Source organism: Podarcis bocagei (assembly GCF_964188305.1).
Source record: "Podarcis bocagei genome assembly, chromosome: 16".
Taxonomy (NCBI): Eukaryota; Metazoa; Chordata; class Lepidosauria; order Squamata; family Lacertidae; genus Podarcis; species Podarcis bocagei.
The window spans coordinates 24682581-24710031 of NC_138142.1; the positions used below are offsets into that span (position 1 = coordinate 24682581).

The 27451-nt window shown below is 46.3% G+C and overlaps 2 protein-coding genes across 8 annotated transcripts in view; both read left to right on the top strand.

Moving 5' to 3' along the window:
- The window catches only part of LOC308575633 (acylphosphatase-2-like), a 40380-nt gene extending 28724 nt beyond the window's left edge, over positions 1–11656 (top strand). For 3 of the 7 annotated variants that reach the window (XM_081174390.1, XM_081174392.1, XM_081174394.1), the window contains 4 exons: positions 3944–4142; positions 6285–6301; positions 7464–7573; positions 11006–11656. In XM_081174390.1, the coding sequence (XP_081030516.1) occupies positions 4088–4142; positions 6285–6301; positions 7464–7573; positions 11006–11120 (297 nt within the window). In that variant the 5' untranslated portion in view covers positions 3944–4087 and the 3' untranslated portion in view covers positions 11121–11656. Of the gene's footprint in view, positions 1–1029; positions 1287–1466; positions 1574–3943; positions 4143–6284; positions 6302–7463; positions 7574–11005 lie in introns of those variants that run through there. The other 4 variants (XM_081174391.1, XM_081174389.1, XM_081174393.1 and 1 more) reach the window with 4 other exon arrangements.
- Positions 11657–16177: 4521 nt separating this feature from the next.
- SPTBN2 (spectrin beta, non-erythrocytic 2) overlaps positions 16178–27451 on the top strand; it is a 94276-nt gene continuing 83002 nt past the window's right edge. Inside the window, exon 1 of the mRNA XM_081174376.1 lies at positions 16178–16450. The gene's annotated coding sequence lies outside the window, so the exon portion shown is untranslated. The remainder of the gene's footprint in view (positions 16451–27451) is intronic.

Below are 27451 nucleotides of genomic sequence, written 5' to 3' on the forward strand. Positions count from 1 at the left end.
TCTTTACTGACCCTTCACGTCCACTCGCTTTCAACCCTCACTATTTCTGTAACTATATCGATCAGTCCTTCGATATTGCTAAGTTTAGGTGACGCCCCCCCCCGCTTATAATTACAGTATCTTCATTTTATGTCTCTCTCAGGAACATTTCACCCCGCCCACCACTCCAGCAACACACTTTTAATTCCACCTCTAGCCTTGTATTATTATTTATTGAATTTATATACTGCCCTATACCCAGAGGTCTCAGGGCAGTTCACAGAACAAAATCAAAATGTTGTTGTTGTTTAGTCATTTACTCGTGTCTGACTCTTCATGACCCCATGGACCAGAGCATGCTAGGCACTTCTGTCTTCCACTGCCTCCCGCAGTTTGGTCAAACTCATGTTGGTAAAAACCATAAAATATATAATAAAAATAAAAACAACAACCCAATAACACACCACCACCACCAAAAAAACACACCACATTTTAAAAGGACGTAGGATGTCAATCCAATCAATCAAAACCCTGGTTAAAAGGGACTTCAACAGATATCCCCCCCCCATATCTTTAAAGACGCTTTGTCCTCAAAAGAATTGACTGTCACCCCCACCCAGGAGCTCATCAGATCCAGCAATCTCAGTAACACCCACTCCAGATTGATTGATTGTTTGATTGCATTTATATCCCACCTTTCTCTCCAAGGAGCTTGAGGCATCCTACCTGGTTCCCCTCAATTAATCCCCACAACAGCCCTTTGAGGTAGGTTAGGCTGAGACCGAGCAACTGGCCCAAGGTCACCCTGTGAGCTTCATGGCCAAGTGGGGATTTGAACTGCAGTCTTTCTTGGGTCCAAGTCCAGCATTCTAACCTAGCCCAACATTTTAACCTCTGCACCAGCAGGCTGTCTTCCTATATACAATTTCCAGATTGCTGGGTCTGTGCTCATCGAAGCAGTCCTCTGTCTCTCTTACTACACAGCCACTTTTAACCTCATCTCCAAACTCACATTTCAGTTTCCCCCAAAGTCCGTTTTGGGGGCCTAATTTGGGGTAAAATCGTAAAAAAAAGCTCAACAACTTTGGTCGGCCCTCACGCATGTTCACTTCATCAAATCTGGCCCTCTTTGAAAAAAGTTTGGGCACCCCAGCTAAACACACCTACCCACTCCTACCACATTCCCATTATTCAAATTACTGGGTGTACAGACATTGGTTTCCTTGCCAACCTTCTTTGATCTCCTTTTTCCCCACCCCTAAAGCTAGCACATTATGGTGCCCACTCACGCCCCTTAAAATGGCAAGGTAAGGAGTTTGAGGTCAAACTTGTGTGGGTTGAAACATAGGGTTCCTGGCATTGAAGGGGAAAAGTGGGTATTTTTTCCCAAACCTTGTGGAGGAAACAAAATGGGGCAGTGAGGGTCATTGATAGTGGTGTGCTGGAAGGAAGGGTGGCAGAACTCCAGGACTTTTTTTTTTTTCCAGGTCAGAAGTAATGGAGTTGTATGCTGAAGCACCTGGAAAGTGAATGCATCTTTCAAGTTTGTTTGAAACTAAGGAAGTCAGAGAATGAGGGAAATGATCAAGCAGAGGTTGGATACATCTCTCCTTTTCTTATATGGGGTTCCTAATTCATACTAGTACCGTAGTTTAAATGGCAGCAATTCTTTGCAAGGTTGTTTGCATTCCTAAGTAAAAGCTAAAGGCTGCAATTCAGCTGGCTGAAGATCTCTGTGTGCTTTACAAGCTGAGCCTATGCAGTCTGAAGCAAGCACCACTGAGGTCAGTGATATTTACTTCCAATAAACTATGGATAGGGTTGCAGTCATGCTGATCTTCATGCATTAGATATTCATTGAGCGTGTACTTCTGCTCCTTGATGTCTGTGTATGCATGCATTTGGGATCAACACAGCTGTCTGCATTTTGGAGCACTCCTTGGAGGTTTGGTTATGGGGGCTGTCATGATGAGCTCCTACACTTCAAGATTAACCACTGCATCACGGAGAGGGAATCTCAAATGCATTAGTTTAGGGCAGGCAGATGGCTTCTGTCTGTAACTATGGCATTTGGGATTCCTAATTTTAAAAAGAACAAGAAAAAAGGATAATATCTGACTTCCAAGTCTGACACGAGCACACAAATCACCTGTGAAGGTGTTAGTGTCATCTGTACCACATGATCACACATACCAACCAGGTGCTGCATCCATTGTTCCCTGTAACAATGCAAGGAATCTGGGAAGAAGGCGTTTGGATTGTGCAGGTGCAGGTGCCTGAGATAGACGATTAAAATGTATTGGGTTGACCCTGTTAATTGCAGCATTCTTCCAGAGGGCTAGAAACAGGAATAAAAAGGAATAAACAATGGGCTGGATCATACATAATGCCAAAACATTACAGAAAATAAGCCCTGAACACATAATATGTGCTATGTGAATCCTAAATAGGAATATAATAAAATGCCTTATACCAGGTCAGGTTAATTGTCTGTTGAGAGCAGTAATGTTTACTTTGACAGCAGCCCTCCAAGGTCTCTGAGTTTCAGAAGCAGTGTTGCCCCCTGGGGTTTTGCTGTGTCTCATCATTACATCTTATGGTATACAGTAAACTATAAAGCACCTCAAATTGGTTATTTACCCTTCCTGCTATGTCAAAGCAGCAGGAAAAGAAGACGGTGCAAGTGTGGCCTAAAGAAGCCTGGCATTTTCCCCCCTTTTCTTCTTTCATAATGCATAGAAATAGATCCTGAGTCTCACTTCTATTTTGCATTTGGATGTGGCAACCCTTTGTGAAACAGCCAAACATTTCCATGGGGGTTCAGTTTGGCATGGCATGTTCTGTTTTTCTGTGTGTTCTGTTTTTTTGTTAATGTACCATGGGCTACAGTTATGGATGGGTACTAATCTGGTTCAGTTTTATATTATTGCAAACCTACCTAATTTGTGTGGGATGCGGGTGGCACTGTGGGTTAAACCACAGAGCCTAGGACTTGCTGATCAGAAGGTCAGCGGTTCGAATCCCTGCAACGGGGTGAGCGCCCGTTGCTCGGTCCCAGCTCCTTAGCAGTTCGAAAGCACGTCAAAGTGCAAGTAGATAAATAGGTACAGCTCTGGTGGGAAGGTAAACGGCGTTTCCGTGCTGGCCACATGACCTGGAAGCTGTATGCTGGCTCCCTCGGCCAATAAAGCCAGATGTGCACCGCAACCCCAGAGTCGGTCACGACTGGACCTAATGGTCAGGGGTCCCTTTACCTTCACCTTACCTAATTTGCACTTTCCAAAACAATATGCAAACCAAAACACAGCTATCCTTCAAAATCCAAATCTTGTGATGCAGTTCTACAATAAAATAATACATGTCAAATGCATACTTCAGGGAGAAATGTGTACAAAAATTTATATAGTAGTGAAAATAGTATATAAAATGCATTGTGTTAGGGAAAAATTCATGAAAAATGTGTAAATCAGACAAAATCTCATATAAAAATATGTAAGGAGAAATTTGCTTATGAATTTTCATTAGCATTTTTAAAAAATGCATCTACTGCAGAATACTACAATACTAGTCGGAAGCAGGCTAGATTTTTGTCCTTCTGCCTCCCTAATGTTGTTATTTTTGTCCTATGGATTACCGGTATGCACTGGAGCAAGGCAACCTTGCAGTCAGGGTTGAAAAAATGTCAAAATCCTAGGTGTTTGAATAAAATGTTAGGCACCGGAGGTATTCCTAACTCTGCTTGCACAGTAAATGTCACCTGTAGGTACAGCATCCAATTGTAACACGAGATCAGGTTCCTTCACATTAGATCACACCTAGGAGAGGAGAGTTGAGGATCTGATTTATGCTTCAGCTTTTAACCCTCTCTCTCCCCCCCACAACCCTTTTGCTATGGGCTTGAGGATTCTATGTACCTGTCTGGCTGAAAGATGAGAGAGACTCTCTTCCTGTTTCTTTTTTCCAGGTAGGCCACATCCCCTGGTTCTCTGCGGCTGAATTTAGTAACACAGGCTGGCCAAACTGACTGCAGTGTGAAGCAGATCGAATAGCACACCCCTCTTCGTCTCTGTGGAAGCTCCTAACAACTGCCCGTGGCCTGCACTGAACCATGGCTGCTTCTGTTCTCTGGGCAATCGACTATGAGGTTTATGGGGAAGTCCAGGGTGAGTCCGTTTAGTTTCCCCCACCCCTTGTACTGCTATTGTGCTGCTCTGGGTGGGATTTTTGTGCATGGGCTATGGAGATGGTTGCTCAGTTCCCCTGCGGCTCATGCTGCAAATAGTATAGCCCTTGAAATAAGATGCTAGCAGCAGAGCCCTCTCCTCCAACTGCAGAATCTTTATTCGGCTCTAACTGCAGCTAGGTTGGCTGGAGCTGCTGTGCAGCTAGAATGACAGTCCGCAAGGACTCCAGAGGAACTTAATTGAAGCTAATACACACGGGGTGTATATGGAGGAGACTAATTGGGAACATTAATGCAATTGGGTGTTGGATCTGCATATCCTAGAGCACAGTAGGAAGGTGCTGTATCTTTGCGGTGTGGAGATCTGGGCCATTACAGGGAGGGAGGCTGAGCATCCTTGATTCAACCTCATTTACTTGATTTAATCCACACCCCACTCTATTTAAAAAATAGCAATTTTGTAACGTGATCTGTAACATTCAGGATGCAGCATAGCCTAAGCCACCATAGTACAGAAATGAGAACTCAAAAGAGCTGTTTCTGTGGCAAAAAGGAATAAATTTGTGTTCTTGTGCTGCATCCTTTGTCACTTAGGTATTAGTGACAGGATGTGGTAGGTTTGCCTTTTAAACTGTCAGCCCTTTGAAGTGCAGGCTAGAGCTACTTTCACATTATTGGTCATACAATGGGCAAAAAAATCATGTTACCTCTAGGCCCTAGCTATTAGCTGAGTTACTGTGATTTAATGGAATGTTCAACAATATCCTTGCAGGATCTGACTGCTCAAATTGAACATGTACAGTATGCTAAAAAAGAATGCAGCTTCAATAAGGGAAGATGATTTTGAATGGAATTAACTTCACATGGGACACACCAAAAAGAGATGTGTGCTGTTGAGAGAAAGGACATAGGCAAACAAAGGTGCTGGGGGGTGGGTCAGGGAACTAAGGGGGAACTAAGGCTACAGAGGTGATATGAGCAAAGTTTCAGATTGAAGGCACTCCATTAACTGCCAAGTGGGTCATGATTTCATGGGTAAATGATAGGACAGGGAGATTCAGGTGGCCGGTACAACAGTTAGGAACAAGAAGGTGCAGATTAGGATGTGCGGGATTGACACAACACGATATCCCTTTCAGTAATAAAAAATGACAACTTACCACTAAAACAAATAAAACATATACGTTTTGAGAGCTAGAGTTAGCATGTTGGGGAAGAATCAGGGAGGCCCATGTTCAAACCCTACTCAGTCATGAAGCTCATTGAATGACCTTGGGCTAGGCACTCTCTTGACCTTTCGAGGGCTGTGAGGGCAAATAGGTGGCGAAGGACGTGTGCTGCCTTGAGTATCCTGGAAGAAAAGTGGGATAGAAGTGTAATAGGGAATAAACTAATACATAAATATCAGGAGGAAAGCTGGGGAAATCAGGCATAAAGATTGGAACACAGCTTGCTGAAGGCAAAAGCATAATCACCACTAATGAGAAAGTATTAAGTCCAGAATGAAAGTCAGTATTTGACCGGTCAAAAAAATTGTGGGCAACCGACCATTCAAATGTTATCAAATAATCAAGCATTTTAAAAAACAAACACCAATTTATTAGAATGGGAGGGTTAAAGAAGAAGAGAAGAATTCCAAAATCTATATTAAGGCAATATATATTAAGATTATGCTAATTACAAAATCTGCTTTCCTTCAGAGTGAGGGACCAGTCCCTCACAGGTGTGTCACTAGATCATATGGAAGCATAGGCCAGTTAGCAATTGTATACTTGCAGGTGTGATAAATACTTGTCTGTGTCCTAGGAGTTCCCTTTCCAAAACCCCTAAAATTTCAACACATTGTTGGTAGTTGAAGCCACATGGCTTGATTGGGAAGAGAGAGACAATGTAACACAGCCTGTTCATTAAGGAGGTGTGCCATGAGGAGTGCTGCTGTCCTGCTAGATATCTGGCTGCCCACTGTGAGAACAGGATGCTGGACTAGATGGGACACAATCACTACTGGAGGGAACAGAAGACTGGACTAAAGAAACACTAAATATGTAGCTATAGGACTTTGATTGTTGATACTTGTTATGAATGTGATCGCTGACTGACTTTTCTTTCTTTCATCTTCTAGGTGTCTTCTTTAGAAAGGTAGGATATATCTGCATGTGAGATGTGGTGAGGCATTCTACAGCACATAGCCAAATTGTAGCACTTAGCAAACTAAGACTGCAAAGGCTGATGTTTCTACTTGGACGGTACTTTACTGGAATAACTGGAGAGAGCACTTCTCAAGCCAGCTTCCCAAGCTTGTACTCCTCCTTATACAGGTCCAAGTCTAGTGTAGGGTAATGGATACCCAGAGAAGCTGCCCATAGGAGCAGAGAGGAGAGTATGGCATTTGGAAGCAAACTCAAGCAAACTAAACAGTAAAGAACAAAGCAGTCTGACTCCTGACTTGCTAGTAGCAAGCATCCATGTCAGTGTGAACCTAGGAGGTTTATATACCTCTTCCAGCCAATGAGATGTCAAGACTGGGAGGCAATTAGGGCCTTAGAAATCTCTGTAGGAAAAGAGAAATATTTCATTGCTGTTGATGTTGCGGGCTGCTTGGTTTTGCCATAGTAGTACTGTTGGTTTTGTTCCCACCAGGGTACAAACAGGCAGAGATATTATTTCTTTTCATTTTTTTTATTTCACTTTTAATTTGTATACCGTCTATTTTACAATACCCAAGGTGGTTTACAAGCTGAAGAAACAAAGAATGTACACCTTATAACAATCTAATCCAATACGAAAATGTGATAATAAAACATAACTTTAAAATAAGCAACTTATATCAAATAAAGTAATATTCAACAATCCATTGGAATAGTATAGAATAATATTAACTATCAACATATAAAAATTACGGTAAACAGAAATCCACTCTTAACAATTATAATTAATTTCTAAACTATAATCAATAAAACAACGGCAAGTCACAGTGCATAAAAGAACAATAATGATTCCACAGCTACTATGCACATATGCTATGGGGAAATGAAGCAGAACCCTAATTATACTTCTTTGTTCACTTTGCGCTATCAACATTTCCAGGAATGAAAACATTTGTCCATCTGAAAAGAGACCTCACAGAGCATATACCACTGACTGAGCTTCCATGTCACCTGGCATAATCACAAAACTCAATGAAGGCTGCTCACTCATTCAGCCACCAGTCATCAAATGAAGAGACTGAGCAATGTATGTGCCATTGAGAATCAGCCTTGCAAGCTTCCCTGACCACTATTTTTCTGGCTTTTTTCACCAGTACACAGAAGAGCAGGGGAGGAAGTTGGGAGTGGTTGGCTGGGTGAAGAACACTGCCCAGGGGACAGTGACCGGACAAGTGCAAGGGCCCAAGGAGAAAGTGGAGATCATGTAAGTATGTGAACTGGGTTCCTTCAGCAGTGGCTGAGGGAAGGGCTGACCTTACAATTAGGCAGCTAATTCGGTTTGTTATGAAAGGGCTGCAAATTATTAGTTATTTAATATATTGTTGCTATATATTTTTTTACTGCCTGGGAGAGGTGCCTGTGGGATTTTCTGTATTGGGTGCTAAAATAACTTGGCCAGCCTTGGATACTATGCACTTTGACTTGCAGCTTCAGGGCCTGTATTTTGGGGATTGAGTGAGGGGTGGTGCCAGCTAAGCACAGTATAAAGGGTTAAAGGGGAACCACTTAATTTGCTTAACTGACTAGAAAAGGTCAGGGTGAAGGAGAGGGGGAGAGGGGCACAACTTCATGCATCATGCGGAATCTGCTTTGTTCATGGCATTAACAAGATTGAAATTGGAGACAAACCTTGGAACACGAGCTCCCCATAATATCCAAGAAGTCCAACATGGCTGTTGTTGGACTTGATCATAGACACAGTACCCTGAATCCACCACAACTGGCCCCATACATCTATGTTTCAACACTGACACTTAATGTTACTCAGCAGAGTGAGGCACAAGGCATTGGGCATGTAGTATATAGATGTCAGGCAAACTCCTCCCTTAACCAGAGTCTCTCCTTAGCCATCTCTTTTGTTGTTGTTAAATATCTAGTGCCCTGCCTGAATACAGAACTAATGTACCACTTCAGGTGAATAACCCTCCCCACTGAAAGAGACAGGGCAAGATTTATAGCAAAGTTCAAAAGTCTGGTCTTTGTTATGTTCAAAATTAAATTGCAAAGGAAGAAATGGGGGAGCATTTCATCTTAAAAGTGATTGTCATGGTTACTTGTATATTCTTTCTAATATCCAGAGATGTTGGTGCTGCTGTGATCTGAAACATGGGAGGGGGGGTGACTGCCCCCTTGGCCTTCCAAAATGGCACCCCTGGTTCTTATCTGGAGGAAAACTGGTGGGATGAAGAGGGATAAATGGCCTGTAATAATGGTTTCCATTATCCTTATCTGAAGAGAGCCTGGCATTGGCAATCTGTACAGCCTTCAATCCCACTCCACCCCTCCCTCCCCTCTCCATCTGAAGTGTCTAAATAGGGCACCTCCCCAGACTCTCCCTCAACAGTGAATTGACACCCTGTAAATTTGGGACTTGGGTCAGCTTGCAATTAGGAAGTTGGTCCAGGAGGAGATGGAGAAAATTGCTTTATGAATTTGTGAGCAGCAGCAGCGGGTGGAGGTGGAGCAAGGGAGTGGAGAAGGGGGTGCGGAGAGGGATGGTGCGCTCCCAGGGCGACCCTGGGGGTTTGTGGTGATGGTGAGACAGCTTCTCTAACAACGGGCTCTGTCACCTTCAGAGAGATGACAACCAGAGGCAGTTTCTATAGCGACAAGTCTTCCCCCCATCACCTTGAAGTTACATAGAGAGAGGGAACATGCAAGGAAACTGGGACAGTTTCCATAGCAACCAGCTTCTCCATTTCTTCCACCTTCATGTCTTTGAGGGGGGAGGGGGAAATTGGGGCCGCTTCCATAGCAACCATACTACTCCATCCCTTGCAGGAGATAAGCAGGAGTGAGATAATCCATAGCAACATGTATTCCACCACCCCACCCCACCCCGCATTTACTCTCTCCTCCTCCTGCTCTCTCTTTTTCAGATCCTGGCAGGGAATAACAAAGCAAAAGTGTACAGCCATCTATTGAGCCCCCACCCCTTTTCAATTAGGGTTCAGGTGGGAATCTGTAGCGCCCACACGTGTACCCCCCCATATGCACTCACTTCAGTTTTTGAAATGGAAGAACAGCTGAGTAAGTTTATCATGCGTGGGCAGTGTTTGAACAGCTTTCTTTTTCCGTTAACTGGAGAGCTTCATTCATGGGTTCTTTGGACCTTTTGAAGATGAAAAAGCTTTCCTCCAGGTTCCTCAGATGCTTCCTTCCTGACTAAACAAACAAACAAACATGTTTATTTATTTATTTTGCTAAATGTGGGCAACTATTTCCCATTAGAGGCTGGGTAAATTGGCAATTGGCAGCTTACATTTTAAACCGAAACAAATAGATTCTTGTTGCGCCTTAAAAACTAGCAGTTTTATTTTGGCATTAACCTTCGTGGATTAGAGTCTGCTTTGTCAGATGACCATAGGCCTGGAAAGCTTATCCCATAATAAAACTGTTAAAATTCCCAGCAGATTTTTTGAGTGTTTCTAGAAAGGTGTTTATTGTGGAATAGATATTTAAAGGCATGCAATGGTGGGGTGTTTTTTGTTTGTTTGTTTGTTTGTATGTTTGTTTGTTTGTTTGTAGAGTCCACATGATGTTGTTGGCATGAAAATGCCCCCACCCCCATTAATCTGGATTTACCCTTTCCTGGAAAAACCTGATACTTAAAAAAAAAAAAAAGCTGTTACCAGTCACCTGTTTGTGATATCCAAACAACCTAGTTGCAATAATAGTCTGAATTAGTCCTCAGTCTGCAAGCATTTGTGTGTTCTTCATACTGCAACAGACTAAGGCAGCTACCTCTCTGGAAGCAGTTACTTTAAACTGAATGCTCACTGGATCAGGGGCCTATCTTTTTAGTTTAATCAGCAAAGCACCACATACCTCATAGACATTGTCCAGCATATCATTATTCATCTACGACATTGGTATACATTATGCTTTTCGACCATAATGGTTTTTGAAGTATTTCAAATTAACAATGCAGCAGTAATAAAAATAATGTAAAATACTAATTAAAGTAATTTAGAACTATCACCAGCTAAAGGAAGCAAAAGAACAAACAGAAGAGGAAAACAGTTATGGAATATGCTCCAAACTAGAAAGGCACAGCAAAGCAGAAAGGTCTTTATTCCCCTTGGAAAGAGAGATAACATACTAGCCTAATCTCAAGGAGGAAAGGATTCCACTGTTTGGGGGCAACTGTCAAAAAGTCCCTGCTCTAACTGTTCAGCATATGAGCCTGATTGAGCCCTAAAATTGGAGCAGGAAATGAATTTATTTTGCCCAGATTGGCTAGTCACTATGTCATGAATCTACCCCTCATCTGCCCTGGCATGGCTTAGTTTCTTGTGTCAGCTGGAGCCATTTTCTCTGTCTGAATCTTTATTTAGTGTACCTAATGCAAGAACATAAGTAAAGTCCTGCAGGATCAAACCAAAGGCCTTCAGTTCTCATAGCAGTCAACCAAATGCCTATGGGAAAGTCCCATTCTTTCTAGCAAAGAGAGAGCGAGAGAAAGAGAGACTGTGTGTGTGTGTGTGTGTGTGTGTGTGTACACTAGATTTGATTACCCTTTGGTTCCGTCAATAGCCATGTTCCTTTTATGACCATGCAGAGAGCACAGGTGGGACTAAAAGAGAGAGGAGGGTAGCATGGGTGGGTTGCTAACTTGTGTTCCTTTCCTCCGTAGGAAGAACTGGCTACGCAGCGTAGGAAGTCCCATGTCTCGTATTGACCAGGCTGTGTTCTCCAATGAGAGGGAGATCAGCACCCTTGAGTTCCAGTCCTTCACCACCAAATACTAGAGCCTGCTGGCTGGTCAGGATGGGATGTCCACCTCCAAGAACAAGGAGGGATACTCCGCTCAGAAGGAAGCACCCCTCTCCCTTTCTGGGACAGGCTGTGCTGCTGATGACCAAATTTGACTGTGTTCTAGGCCCATGGCACTTCAAGTACCCTTTTGGATCCTTCCAGCTGCTAGTTATCTGAAAAGTACCAGTTGCCCACTGGTGTCTATAAAGAGGTTGTAAGCTCTTTTTGTTGCTTTCCATCACTTGTGAAGGTGGCAGAGGCAGAAAAGAGAAAAATCAATTGGAGGGGCCTTGCCTACATCTGTCTCTCCAGGAGGCCTTCCACAATGTTACTTTCACAATGTGTTCACGAGCACTATTGGCTGGTCTTCGAACCCTCTTTTGGACAACCATCAGGATAAAAGGCTTTTGAATAACAGGTAGCTCCTCAGTTACACACTTGCTCACTAGAGCCAGGCTGCTCTCCCCTTCACACCAGTGCCCCACTCAGAAGAATATTGGCTCATTAAATATTATCTTAAGAAAGAAAACGAATGGCCTCTTCTTTTTGGGAGTTGGGTAAGGTCAGGTGTGTGCAGGACATTCTTGGATAAGGAAGACAATTTATGTTTCTGGAAAATCCTTTTGAAAGACCTGAAGATGGAGTTAGGCAGAAGGTGACTAGGGGAATGCAATGGTCTAGTGTTGGCAACATGCAGGCCTTCCCCCGTCAAGGTGTGGCCTACTTTTTGACACATTAAGGCTCAGCTGTGTTATATATTTTTCTGAATAAGTAATTTACTTTCCCCTTTCTTCTGTGCTGCAACTAAAATGCAGAACCTGCATGCTTTTGTGAAAGAGTTATCCCCATTCTGATAATCCTATCCACGCCTCTGTGATATAAAAGAGGTTCTTCCTTGGAATATCTGTATGCTAGGACACAAGCGTCTTTGCGTATCCCTGTTTGCGCCAGTAAAACATACAGTGGTGCCTCGCAAGACGAAATTAATCCATTCCGCGAGTCTCTTCGTCTAGCGTTTTTTTCGTCTTGCAAAGCAACCCCATTAGCGGCTTAGCGGATTAGCGCTATTAGCGGTTTAGCGGCTATTAGCGGTTTAGTGGCTATTAAAGGCTTAGCGGATTAGCGGCGAAAAGGCTATTAGCGGCTTAGAAAAAGGGGGGGAAGCGGGGGAAAACCGGAACACTCGCAAGACGTTTTCGTCTTGCAAAGCAAGCCCATAGGGAACATCGTCTTGCGAAGCAGCTCAAAAATGGAAAACCCTTTCGTCTAGCGGATTTTCCGTCTTGCGAGGCATTCGTCTTGCGGGGCACCACTGTACTTTGGTAATTGTGCATAGTTTTCTGCAACTACTGGATTGCTGGTGCTTTTGAATTATGGAGAACTTAAAACTATTCACTACAATGTGAAAAGGAAAGAAATATCAAAATGCCGCAGTGCACCTGTGCCAACTGGTAAGTGATGGTGGTGAGCAGTGGTGGCCCAAGCATGCCACCAAATGGTGCCCCTCCCTGCTGGGAAGAAGGAACAAGGGAACAATAAAGATCTACATCGGGATCTGCTGCCCGTGAATCCTGCTGCTTGCGGTGATTGCCTCACTTTGTCTTCTTGGTGGGCTGTCCCTGGTGATGAGCCTAGGGCAAGAAATTCTGCCCACAGCAAGTGGATGTAGTAACAGAAAAGCCCAACTAGCAAACTGTTTCCCATTCTTGACAGCTGCTTATATTCTGTTTTCTCTTATACTAGCCATAGATATCATTATGAAGATTTTCAAAATGGGCACACCCATCACAGAAGTTATGTATGAACTCCCTGCAACAGCAGGACAATTTCTGCCGCAATGATTGCAGATGCTCTCTTTTTAAAGTCTTGTGCTTTTAGGGTCTTTCTTCATTAAGCCTGAAATAACAAATTGAGTATATTAAACTTGCTGCTTAGGAAGTTGCCAAGGCGGTAAAGGTAAAATGAATGCCAAACATTCTTTGGAATCTCTTGACATGGGCTGTGCTTGCTTAGGCTAGTTGAGCAGGTAGAGGTTGATGCTTTTGAATTAACTCTCAATTACATATATGGGCATGGAGGGTTTTTAATTGGCATAACATGTTTCATTAAAGATCCACACTTTCATCACAGGGTGACAGCCTAGCAAAGATGTCCAATGGGGAGTAGGACCTTACTTGCTCTATAGGATTGTTTATGTTGAAATACGTCTTCATCAGATTTTTGCTGCAATTGCTTCTATAGATAGTTATAGAATGGGGGGAAAGCCTGATTTTGTATACAGTTTGAGCACTTCATTTTATTAGGGTTTGCTTTTGGCTTTTTTAAGTAGTAAATTTGCCCAGCCATAAATAAAACAAAGACGTGGTACAAAATTGCAATACAGTATAGGAAAGGGACAAAAACTGATAATCTAGTCCCTTTCTGAAGCTTTAAAGGGGAGGGAGGGTTAAACTCGTCCCAGTATGGATGGGTAACATCAACTAGCATGGGATTAAGACATGCATTTAAAGTAACATGTTAAGATAGAAGCTTAACATATCATGAAACCTTGAAAGATAGATTCCAAACAAAACCAAGAAAGGAAGTTTAATCCTCTCCCACTGGGTAAAATGAATGGGTCAGCCCCACCCCCCACCCGGCTCAGCATCTTGTCTTCCCGAGCAGCTAGCTCCAGGGATGCTCATTAACAAGACACCAACTTAAGGCAATAGGCATCCCTTGCTGTTAGTCCCCAGTGTCTAGAAATCAGTAATCCTGTGTCTAGGAACATGGATATTGCACTATTGTGGCTAGTACTCATCCATCAATTCAGCACAGACAGTTTTTTCACACCTCACACTAAAAAGCAGGCTTGTGCGTTTCTCCTCCTTTTGCCCCAAGTGTGAATGTTGCAGATGGAGAAGAGAAAGTTTAAAGCCAAAACCAACAGAGTCCTGCAACACCTTAAGAACCATTTATAATAGTGGAAGCGTCTGTGGATTTTATCACATTTGAAGCAGTGGAGAGCATTCTGGCAGCAGAGGATGACTGAAATGTACATAAACGTAAATTCCACTTTAATTCTTTGTAGTTTCTGCTACCTGCCTTCTCAGCATCACTGGACAGAAGTTCCAAAGATCCGTTATGTGTTGCTTTCTGTAAACTGCTGCCTTTCTATTTATTCCAGGGAATTACACGGAAAGCTTGTCAACACTTCCACTTGTCCCATGTCTAGACAAGTCCAAGTGGTTTTGCTTTTGCTCCACTGCTTTCCCTTGGAAAAACTGCTCTTTAGTGCTAAATCGGCACAAACATCAATTCACGGAAAACCCAGTTGCTGTTTGTTCTTATTCAGCACTAAACTGCAGGTTTTCACAGGCAAAGTGGCAGGGCAAATGGAAGTGTGGATGTGCCCTGAGTTTTTACAATATGAAAAGTGCCACCTTTTAAAAGATTTTGTTTGCTGCTGGTGAGGAAGTAAAACCTTCCATACTTCCACATCCATCATGGTTTGATGTAGGGTCAGCATATCTAATGTGGTTTGATGTGGAGCCAGCTATCTAGAGCAAAGACAGGATGTTGCCCTGGCACTTTGGATGTTGTGGGGTACAGGCAAAGAGAGGTGGTGGGTTGCATGATCAATATTTAACTTATAAGCATTGAGAACATAAATGTGCACTTGTGGCTGTGTACATACGATCCATTTAAAGCACATGACTCCCCCCCAAGAATCCTGGGAAGTGTAGTCTGTACAGGGTATGGGAATTGTAGCCCTGGGGTAAACTACAATTCCCATGATTATTTGGGGGGTGGGGAAGCTACATGCTTTAAATGTCTGACATGTTTGCAGAAACAAGAGTCACATGTTCTGCAGAACAGTTAGAGGCTGAAATAGAAAGACCACTTCCTTTGGGTCTTAATCCACTTTGGTTTCCCTTCATAAGAGCATAAAAAGCTGGTCAGTGTCAGAAGCGGATTTAGGGGAACAAGACTGGTTTGATCGCACTGGGTGCAGAACCTTGGGAGCCACCATAGACGCTGCAACTATTTTGTGGAATATAGCACAAGAGGCACGGGGGGGGGGGCAAAATTTAGTGCCGCACAGGGCACTGCTGAAATATCAGACTGCAAGGTCCACCACTGCCAATGTCTTATAGAGGCAGGTCACTAGCAAACCTAGCTCAGTATTGGCTACTCTGGGGGTGATTGGCAGTGGCTCCACAGCAGGGATGGGGAACCTGCTGCATTCCAGATGTTGTCCTATAAATAGGAATGTGATTTCCAGCAATCAGTCTTCAGAAGCCAAGCCTTATGAGGAACAGTTGAAGGAAGTGGGTATGTTTAGCCTGGAAAAGAGAGTGAGAGGAGATATGATCGCCATCTTGAAGTATCTCAGGGGCTGCTTTCTCCTGTTCTGGAGGTTTAGTTGGACATTCCAACTAAACCTCAAGAAGAACTCTCTTACAGTAAGAGCTGTTTGACAGTGGAACAGTCTCTAGCAGAAGGTGGTGGACTCTCCTTGGAGGTTTTTAAGCAGAGGCTGGATGACCACCTGTCATGGATGCTTTAGCTGAGATTCCTGCCTTGCAGGGGGTTGGACTAGATGAACCTTGGGGTCCCTTCCAACTCTACAGTTCTATGAATCTATGAAGCATTCCTGCCTCCAACACTGGAAGCAAAGCAGAATTCGCATTGCAGCCCCCTATCCAAGAGGGGGTGGGGAGACCTCTCTTTTGACCATACTTTAGCATCTCCGATGTCACATGCGCAGAATCTTTCACATCTTCATCCGACGACCCTCACAGTTAGGCGCAAAGCGCGCGCCTTGAGAAGGCCCTGGTCGGTCTTGCGCGACTTCAGGACTGCCCCCGACAAGGAAAATGCGTCTTCCTTTGGGACAAGACCCACCCCTTCCCTGGCTGAGCTCAGAGCCGGCCCCGCTCCCTGGAAGCGTCGCGTCCCCTTCCTCACCACCCACCCCCGACAGCAGGGACCTCGTGCGCATCGGGCTCCCCCAGCGGCTGCGCGTGAATGGCGGGGAAGGCGCCCAATGACTGATCCAGCATCGGGGCTGAAGGCGGGGGCTTTTCGGCAAGCCAAGCCGGGGCTGGGCAGCCGATTCCGCAGCCGGGGCCGCTGGTGCTGCTGCTGCTCCTCCATCGACGGGTGGAGGCGGCGGTGGCGGCGAGGAGGAAGAGGCTGCCCACTGCTCGCCCGCCTGGGTTCGCCCCGGCGCCACCTGTGATGCTGACGCTGGAGAAGCGGACGGGAGACGGCGATGCGCGCACCGGGCGCGCCTTGAGCCGACGGAGACGCCGGGCGCCTGCCGGAGGAGGTGGAGGAGGTCGGTGAGCCGCGATCGCGAGGAGGAGGAGGAGGGGCTGTTTATTGTCTCCGCATCGAGGGCAAGTGGGATCCTGCCGGGCAACCAAGCGGGGCCCTGGCGGCAAAGGAGGCGCGATCCGGGGGCGCAGCTCTCCAGTGCGGCACCTGGCTGGCGAGAAGCGCCGCGCTTGGAGAGCCCAAGGCCCGCCCGGGGCGCGCGGCCGCTCTCCTCGGAGACCTGTGGCGAGGCCGGCGGCCGCTTTGGAGCCGCTGAGCCCGGGGAGGGAAGGCGATGCTGGAGGGAGCGCAGCGTGCGGGCGCCGCCGTCCAAGCCCTGGGGCGGAGGGCGTGCGCGCTCCAGGACGGACGGACAGCCAGCCTGGCTCAGCCCCATCCCCCGCTCGCCTGGCCAGATGGCCCTTGTTTTAGACAGAGAAAGGGAAGCGGGCGGCAGCGAGACCGCTCCTCTCGTAGCGTGGTCTCTCCCGCGCCCCGCAGCAGCATGGAGCAGATCCTGGGCTCTGATTCGCCGTTTCAAACGAAAAAAGGGATCTCCCTGGCATGGAGGCTTCTGCTGCTGGAAGCCTCCCATCCCTGGCATATAACCGCACCACCTAATGCGCTGCAGTTGAAAGTCAGTGGTGGGGGCACTCTGCACTTGCTCAGAGAACTAGCTGCTTCTATCGCGTGGCAGATTAAACCACCCCAAGGCATGGCGTTCGAAAGAGTGGTTTTGTGTGTGTATGGAGGGCGCGGAGGCCTGGCTGACGTCGAGGCTCGGTGGGCAACCGCTTAGTGGCTCCCTTGCTCCCATTGGCAGGAGTTGCGGGGGATCTCTTCATCCTTATGCTCGGCCCTGTTCCTGCTATTTCTCGATTCCAACCTCTGGGCTGATTCCTGAGCCTACCTGTGTGTTCCCCGTATGTAGTAATGTGTTGGTTTTTGTTTTGCCAAGAAATGCCCTCTTCACAACGCGGTGGGGCTGCTGCTGCGTTTTCAGGAGGATCAAAGAGAAGAAGCCACTTTGGCCTACAAAGGTGTTTAAAAAAACCTCTTTCCCTCACCCCACCCCAGGGCCACGTGGGCAGGGGATTATTGTGGGGTTAGATATAAGGCAAAGCTTTGACCTTAGAGGCCAGGTAGGTGTTTGTTTTAGAACGGAGGCAATTGTTCTGTCAGTTACAATAGGGAGAGGCTGTGGAAATACAGAATTTGGGTTTGGTGCCTGAGGCAGAAAATCCAAATTATCTCCACCACCCTTGCCATGGTTCAGGTTTGCTGCCTTCCCGTTATGATGCCATTTGCTGGTACCCCAGATTTGTTGCTTAAGGTGATCTGAGCTAGCCCCAACTCATAAGAAGGCTACACTGCAATGATATCAACAGTGTTCTTACTGTAAGGCTTATTTCCTTCTCTTTGAAGTTCCACCCCCTCCCCCAAGATGCCTTACATTCTTTGGAAGGATAAATTCATGCCACTGCAAAAAATAAAAACATTATTGGAAGGGAGGGTGGGTTTTGCCCTAGTACCAGACAGACTGATGCCAGCAATAACAAGAAGTCAGCTTTTGGGTGATATAACTTAAAATGCAATCACTATTCAAAATTTGATGCTGCAATTTATGTAATTTCCCCTTCTACCCCCCCCCCCAAACCCTTTCTATTGCTTCTTAGAAAACCAATCTTTATGTATGTTTACTTGGAAGTAAAGCTAATTGTGTTCATTGAGGTTTATGTCTTGGTAAATATGTTTAGGATTACACCCGGAAACATGGAAAAATCAGTGAAAATTCATTGAGAGATGGGAGAATGCCAAATATGTGTTGGGGGGCTTAATATACCTGAATCAGAATTTTAAACCTGGGGCTTTTGTGTTTATCCCTTCATGGCAATCTTTCATAGTCCTTCTTGGCTTGTTTTAAAAAAAAAAAAAAAGGATGAGGATTTTGGACTATGTTGTTGCATATAAAAAAGAATCAGCTGTTTATTTAGCACTATTAGATAACAAGTGGGACTTTGAGCAAAATTTAACAGTCCCTAAGAATATTGTTCATGTTGAGAGCTTCAACCAGCCAGAAACATGAGCCTTGTAGGCCTTTTCTGGCCTTGCAGGCCAGTCAGTGGTGGTGATTATTCCCTGCCTCCCTTAAGTGCTATCTCAGCATCTTCTACTACTATATATTTTGAAATACATTTTGAATTGCCTGTCTGCCTGCTCTCTATTCATTTGGATGCCTCTTGGGATATTGTTGCCAAACTTGGCATGATGTTTCCTGAGGTGGAGCAGCCATTTTTTGGTCTTATGTTTGGATACCATGGGACGCCATTTTGAATTGAAATGTTCCAAACTGTGCCAATTTGGAAACCTCTGAATACATCCTTCTCCCTGTTGACATGAAGGTTCCTGAGATGGAGGAGCAGGCTTTGGCCTATGTTTAGAACCCCCATACACCATTTTTTGAATCAAGGATGGTACACCAGAACCTTCCAAACTACACTGATTCGGACACCTAGGAAGATATCATCATCCAGTTGGGTACTGTTAGATGCCATTTTGAATATAATAATAATAATAATAATAATAATAATAATAATAATAATAATAATTTATTATTTATACCCCGCCCATCTGGCTGGGTTTCCCCAGCCACTCTGGGCGGCTTCCAACAAATTATTAAAATACAACAGTCTACTAAACATTAAAAGCTTCCCTAAACAGGGATGCCTTCAGATGTCTTCTAAAAGTCTGGTAGTTGTTCTTCTCTTTGACATCTGGTGGGAGGGCGTTCCACAGGGAGGGCGCCACTACCGAGAAGGCCCTCTGCCTGGTTCCCTGTAACTTGGCTTCTCGCAGTGAGGGAACCGCCAGAAGGCCCTCGGTGCTGGACCTCAGTGTCCGGGTAGAACGATGGAGGTGGAGACGCTCCTTCAGGTATACTGGACCGAGGCCGTTTAGGGCTTTAAAGGTCAGCACCAACACTTTGAATTGTGCTCGGAAACGTACTGGGAGCCAATGTAGGTCTTTCAAGACCGGTGTTATATGGTCTCGGCGGCCGTTCCCAGTCACCAGTCTGGCTGCCGCATTCTGGATTAGTTGTAGTTTCCGGGTCACCTTCAAAGGTAGCCCCACGTAGAGCGCATTGCAGTAGTCCAAGCGGGAGATAGCCAGAGCATGCACCACTCTGGCGAGGCAGTCAGCGGGCAGATAGGGTCTCAGCCTACGTACCAGATGGAGCTGGTACACAGCTGCCCTGGACACGGATTTAACCTGTGCCTCCATGGACAGCTGTGAGTCCAAAATGACTCCCAGGCTGCGCACCTGGTCCTTCAGGGGCACGGTTACCCCATTCAGGACCAGGGAATCCCCCACACCTGCCCGCCTCCTGTCCCCCAGAAACAGTACTTCTGTCTTGTCAGGATTCAATCTCAATCTGTTTGCCGCCATCCATCCTCCAACCGCCTCCAGACACTCACACAGGAAGGCCAACTAAACTCAGAAGGCCAACTAAACTGATCCAAACTGCACTGCTTTGGACACCTAGGAAGGTATCACCAAATTTGGTGTGATGGTTTCTGAGATTAAGGATGCATAATCTCTATGTTTGGATACTGTTGGATGCCATTTTGAATCAAGATGAAGTACTGAACCATTCTAAGCTGATTTTAACCAAATTTGGCAGGAAGCTAGTATGTGGCAAAGTTGAACCAGATCAGGCCAATTTGAGCAGATCTAGGTTGGGAGCAGTCTAGGGCTCTCAGCAGGTGGGGAACTGGGTGGGAAGAAGGGGAGACAGTTTCTGCAAAGAGCAGGATGGGAAATACTTGTCCCCAGCAGGGGAACACACACGTGCTGTCAAACTGAGCAGGGCCGAGCTCTTTGCTCAGCCACTGGTGCAATCCTGCTGGTTGCAGGGTTAAGCTTTGCTAGTTAGCCTCAGGGAATGTGCTGGCGAAGCAGATTGCATCGGAACTGAAAAAAAGGATGGTTGAGACCACAGAGGTCAAACAGCGGGAGGAGGAGACCTAACCCCAGGACCAGGGGCTGGGGGAAGAGGAGAACCGTCTACCACCCCTGTGTTGGCTCAGTGCCTGGGGTCTGTTGGTTATAGCCCCCGTGGTGATGGCTGGAGCAGAATATGATTTTTTGTGGGGGGCGATGATGAGTGAGGTGGGTCTGGCACAGGTGGGTACTTCCTATAATGCTGTGGCAGCTCTGTAAGTGGCAGCCATGAGCTGGGAGGTGGTGGCAGCGCCAGCAATGACTGCTGGGGCATGAGTGGCACAGAGCTGCAGCATGTACCCAGCAAGGATGCGGACCTGCTGGTCCCCTGCATGCTCCCAGCAGGATTGAACAACTGTCCCTCTCTCAGCAACATCATCAAGGCGATGGTAGGAAGAAACAGCAGCATCTTTCCCCTTCTGACCACACAGGGTTTTAAAAACTCTTTAAGTAAACATGAGCCTTGTTCCCAGATTGATTCGGGGCAGGATTCCGGTTGGGTGTCCGCTGGGGCAGGTCAAGGTGGCAGTGCACAGCCCTAGAAACTAACACATTACATTATTATCTATAAATATAAATATCAGCATTTTTTTCATTTCCCAAGCAGCATCGGGCACTTTCTACTAGTTCTTTCTTTTTTGGCCTGGATGTTCCTTGTCAGGCTGGTATTTGGAAGTTTTTTAAAACATTCTTGCAATTTTTGCACTTTTGAGTATAAACCATACTTTCCCCCCAAATTGCGACCTTGAAAAGTTAAAGTGCGGCTTATACTTGTGACCTTACGCCACCGGCAAAGCAATGTGGCTCCCCCCCACCCTGGAAGCAGCCAGGGTATTGTTTTTCTTTACTCTTCCCCCCCCATCAATTTTAAAGGTGTGGCTTATTTGTGGGTGCGGCTTATATTCAGGCCAGTACAGTAAATAGTTTGAAATACTAGGAAGGCCCCCCAAGTATGCAGAAACCACTGCCCTGTTTTTGAGTGGTCCCATTTCACTTCCATACTGAGGTCCTCTACCACTTGATTTTGCTCTTAGAGGGAATGAACGTATAATTAGTTCCTTCCATGAATCTTCTATTAATAATCATATTCTCTATATAACCTTTCGGTACTGAGCCCTTTAGAATTTTTATTTAGGGCACGATCCGGCCCTAATGTTAAAGATTTTAAAGGGTGCTTGCATGCCTATGCATATGTGCTTAAGAGTAAATCCCATTGAACCACGTGGCTTACTTTTAGTCAACTTAAATAGGATCGGGCTGGAATCCTTTAAAAAGCTATTAGCATGCAGGCTGCAACGAAACATTGCAGTGTTGAGTGGTCTATGCCAGTCACCCATGCTCCTTTCCAGGGTATTCCATTCCTCTTTGAAAACTATCAATATTCTGTGTCTACAGTATACTGTAATGATTTCTTTTGGTACTTAATGCAAACCTTGGAGTCCCCTCCTTTGGCCTCTTCATATTCCCCTCTTGTGTGTGAATATTGCTGTTGGTTGCGTAAGCAGCAATGTTTGCTTCTAAACGTCAGAAATGGGGAGCAACTATGCTTTCACTCTTTGAAGGGGGTGATTAGATTGCCACCTGCTTAGCTGCTGCATTGGACCTTACTTTCATAGCGTATTCACTGGAATCCAGCGCTGCCTTGCTAAACACACTTTTCTGTCTATAAGATGCCCCCACAGATAAGACATCCCCTATTTCGGGGGACTCAAATTTCAGAAAATGGGGGGAGATGGCACAGAGTTGTTGAGCTTTTATGGAGGGGTTACCCAGGGTTGCTGAGCTTTTTTTAGGGGGGATTGCCAAAAATTGCAATTGCTGCCGATCGCCCACCCAATTGCCGCAGCGTCAGCCAATCAACACCAGCCATTGACGCAGCAACCAATAACACACACAATAGCTGCAAACAGCCGCAGCAGCAACCAATCAAATGTCCAGCCTATTCACTACCCATGTGTAAAGGTAAAGGGACCCCTGACCATTAGGTCCAGTCGTGGCCAACTCTGGGGTTGCGGCGCTCATCTCGCTTTATTGGCCAAGGGAGCCGGTGTACAGCCTCCGGGTCATGTGGCCAGCATGACTAAGCCGCTTCTGGTGAATCAGAGCAGCGCACGGAAATGCCGTTTACCTTCTCGCCGGAGCGGTACCTATTTATCTACTTGCACTTTGACGTGCTTTCAAACTGCTAGGTTGGCAGGAGCAGGGACTGAGCAATGGGAGCTCACCCCGTCACAGGGATTCGAACCGCCGACCTTCTGATCGGCAAGTCCTAGGCTCTGTGGTTTAACCCACAGCGCCACCCACGTCCCTACCCATGTATAAGACGACCCAATTTTTTCGCATAATTTTTCAATAAAATAATACAGTCTTATACACGGAAAAGTACTGTAAATTGCTAGTAAATAACATTTTATTTGGAACACAATTAGGATTGTTGTGTACATGTTCCCTCGCCTCTGCTTAAATGTCCCCCTTAGTGGGATTTTGGTGCTTAAGTTTAGGCTGGAAATTGATTGGGGTAAGATATGATAGTTTGTTCAGAGCCGTCCAGAAAGTGTCAGGGAGGGATGGGGACCTGAGCCAATTGTAGCCGCTGTCCCACCGAGTTGGATTGCCTGAGGCCTGCTGGCATGGCCTTAGCAGAGCCCCCGTTTCCCATAGGATGCCACCAGCACTTGAGGGAACAATCCTGAGCACAGGTACCTGGTGCAAGTTATGCCGGCATAAATCAAGCTGGCATATATATGGCACATGGAGAAGCTGCCCAGGAGGCCGAGGGGGGAGGGAAATGCTGGCTGCCCAGCTGAATGGGGAGACATCCCACCAAAACACAGAGCCGCCTTGGCTGGTGTCCCCATGGGGACCGGGGCCACCTGTGGACATGCAGGGGAGCGTTCCTGAGCCAACTGGTCGGATGTGTACAAACCGCGATGCCACATGGACCTTGCAGTCACCAGGCCCAGAATGCCAATGGGTGACGTAGTGCACACAGTGTCCCTGGCAACGGCCAGACAGCCAGTATTAGAAATCCCCCAGGTGTGTTTTGGGTCCAGTTGCAGCCATATGGAGATCTCTGGATGCCAGGCTGGCGACTGACATCTCCATCTGACTGGCACCTCTAGCTTTCTAAAGCAGGTAAGCAGATGAGCTTATGCATTGTGTTTATATTCCACATTTTCCTCCAAGGAGTCCATGGTTTGCTGCTGCCACTGCCGCCCTCTGTTAATCCCTACAACAGCTCTGTGAGGTAGGTTAAGAGGCTGTGAGTGGCCCAAGATCACCCATGGCCGAGTGGGGATTTGAACCCTGGTCTTCCCTTTGTTGCCTCCAGTTGCAATGCAGCCATTTGCCTGGTCTTTGCCTCCCTGTCCCTATGGGTCAATTACATCTCCTTCCCCTGGTCTCGGGCATATTATAGCATTGGGGCTCCATCAGGGTGTGCTGCGTGCTTCCTGCTTCCACTCCTAGGGCAAACAACCACCCATGTTCCTGGGGGAACAAGAAGCAGCAGCCCAGAGAATGAAGACAGAGCCCTAAAACTACATGAGAGCCAGTGTGGTGTAGTGGTTAAGAGCAGTAGACTCGTAATCTGGTGAACCAGGTTCGCTTCCCCGCTCCTCCACATGCAGCTGCTGGGTGACCTTGGGCCAGTCACACTTCTCTGGAGTCTCTCAGCCCCACTCAGCTCACAGAGTGTTTGTTGTGGGGAAGGAAGGGAAAGGAGACTGTTAGCCGCTTTGAGACTCCTTCAGGTAGTGATAAAGCGGGATATCAAATCCAAACTCCTACATGTCCTGGATGGCTGCTCCCTTGCCCCTGCTACTGATTCTCCAACCTGCTGGGCTTCTGGGAGTTGTGGTCCAGAGGCAGAGTCCAAAGATGCTTCACAGCAGGTCCCAGTGGTGGCAATGTGATCTCCCTTGCTGTCACGACCCATGCGTAGATGAGATCCGAGATTGAGAGCACTTTGAAATGGGGCCCCTCTCCCACTAAAGGGGTGTGGGTGATGGTCACAAGGCTGCAGCTCCACACGAGGGGCCTCCATGGTGGGTGCAGAGTGCAGCATCTGTTGAATTCTGGCCTGGCAAGCAAAGGAGAATGCATGGAAACGTGCGTAAACAGTAGCACCCTGGTTCAGTGTGTCGGGTGTGCATGCGCAGTGCTGACTGCAAGAGGAGTGGGGGGGTCGGAATTGAGAGAGGGGCTGTTCTTATGTGCTGTTGGTGCATCAGCCGAGGAGGGGTCTGTGGCCCCCCACCACCACATGGGTCAATGAGGAGCAAGATTGAAGGTGCTTCCTTGTGTTGGGGTCACGGGGCCTGCATCTTGAATTGTGGTTTTATGCCTTTATTGCTGTAAACTGCTTTGATTTTTTTTTATGATATAGCAGCATACCAATATATTTATATACAAATAAAATTAAAAGGGAATGGAGCTCCTGGATATTTAATAGGTTAGTAGTACAATAGTAAATTGTAATCTTATGTTGTGAAACACCCTGAGATCTATGGGTGTAGGACTATTAATGATGATGATGATGATGATAATGATGATGATGATGTGGAAGAGGACATTTCAGCAGGGTATAGCACAGCTATTAAAACTGGAGCCCACGGTCTTTTCCACCTGGTTGGCCCACTCACCAAACTCTCATTTCCAGGATTCTCTGTGTCAGTTAAACTAGTAAAAATCTGAAGAAAGGATCTTGTGTCTGTCAGTCTGTTTGCTCCCCTCCCCTCTCTGCACGGCTGTTTTAGCACATCACGAGCCATGAGTTTCTAGCTTATTCTGGTTTGCTGTGGAATGGTAACTTGCTCGTGAGGCATGCCACCTGATTGCTGCTGCTTTGCTGGCTCAGACATGGTAAATAAACCAGGAAGCCTCCATTTCCTCTTGCACCTGATCCAACGATCGTGGTTTGTTGTTGCTGCCCAACCTGAACTGACGGTTTGTTGGCTTGCTGATCATGGCTTGTTAGGGAGCAACCAACCACAACCCCCAGTTTGAATGTAAGAGGAAACCAATCCTTCCTGGTTGGTTCTCCTGCTTGCGCCGGGGAAGGAGCAATTGGGCAGCAAGCAAGAGAATGCTGTTCACTTATGGCTAACCACAATAAGCCAGGAACGTGGATTACTGAGATGTACAAATATAGTCTGTGTGTATATTATATATGCACATTCATACATAATCTTCTGTGGTGTGTAAGCATATACATGGTACATAGATGCTTTCCCCCCCTCCCCAATGAATTGACTCCAACACAGAACAATTTTCTCATTTTTTAATAAAATGATTTCCTCATTTTTGCTTTCTTCTTCTGAAAGTAGTATTGATTGGGAACCTCTTTAGAGCATGTTATTCTCACGCCAGCATTCTTGCAATGGATTTTAAAGCTGATTCACAGTTGCGCATAGACTGTTGAGTGTCTCCTCCCTTTGTGACCGAGAACTAGCCTTGTGTGTTGAGGTGATACAGAAGCTTACTCTGCGGTGTTTGACCTGCAATGGCTCTTTGAGGCATGCAGATGGCACTTGGCGTTACAATTGCTGTGTGTGAACTTGCTCTGAAGGGGGAAGTGAGAAGGGAAGGCATTCCAGGATCTTGTAAAAGGCTGAAGGGTGGCAAAAGCAGCAAGAGAGACGATGGGGTTCGACATTTTTATTCTGGTGGTGGCAGACTCTAAATGCTAGGATTGGGCTATTCCACTGCAAAATGTGAATTCTTCAACGTTTGTTTGAGAAATGGGTGCGTAAACAAGCGAGGAGGGGCTAATGCCACAGTGGTGGGCGAATCCTAGGGAGAGCTGCTACTGCTTTCTTCAGGTCTTGCTAAGGGGCTTCTCATTGAAGCATCTGGTTGGGCACTGTGAGAACAGGATGTTGGACCAGGTGGGTCCCCTGTGGCCTAATTCAGCAGGGCTCGTCTTATGTTCACCAGTACATAACTGAGAAAAAGAGAAGATGCCACAAAATGCATTTTGCACATATTCCGAAGCACTTTTCTTTCTCATATGCCTTGGAGCTCAGCTCTGGTACATCCTGGCTAAAAAAACTAAACCCGCGGCCAAGCCAAAGGAATGAGTCGGCATCGGTGACATCAGCAGCCCATAGATCAGCCTTTGCCAACCAAGTTCCTTTTGGCTTACAGCTTCCCATGAGCCCCAGCCAGCACGGTGACAATTTGCAGCCGTTTGATAAATGTGACCTTTTCATATAGGTCCAATTGCATGGCATATGCTAGCACAGATTAGGAGATCCATTGCATTAGGTAAACAGACAAATTGGGGCAGCCACAGGCATCAAGGTTCCATTATGAGGTCCAGCTCATCCGTTCACAAAGTTGCTTGTTCACATTTATTTGTGTTAAACCACAGAGCCTACGGCTTTCTGATCAGAAGATCGACGGTTTGAATCCCTGCGACGGGGTGAGCTCCTGTTGCTCAGTCCCAGCTCCTGCCCACCTGTCAGTTCGAAAGCACGCTAGTGCAAGTAGATAAATAGGTACCGCTCCGGCGGGAAGGTAAACAGCGTTTCCGTGCGCTGCTCTGGTTTGCCAGAAGCGGCTTAGTCATGCTGGCCACATGACCCGGAAGCTGTACCCGGCTCCCTCGGCCAATAAAGTGAGATGAGTGCCGCAACCCCAGAGTCGTCTGCGACTGGACTTAATGGTCAGGGGTCCCTTTACCTTTACCTGTCCTGCTTGCTGGGTAAAGCTTTGGAGGCTGGAGGGTTTGTGTATGTGTCGCTGAGTGAGATTGTTAATGTAGACATGCCTTGTCCTGAGCCTTCCATTGTGGCTGTGGCAGGGATCTTGGTAGTTGCCGTGTTATTACAGTGCATCTCCGAAAGCCCTATCTATGACTGGATGCCCCCCAGCAATGAAATTGAGGTGAGGGGGCTGAGAGGAGAGAAATCCTGTCCTGCTAGCTCCTTTCCTTTTTGTGTGTCTTCGGAGGGCTTTCTGCCATCCCAGCTTTGTCTCGCTCCAGCTGGCTCTCTGTGGTGAACACCCCTTGGGGGTA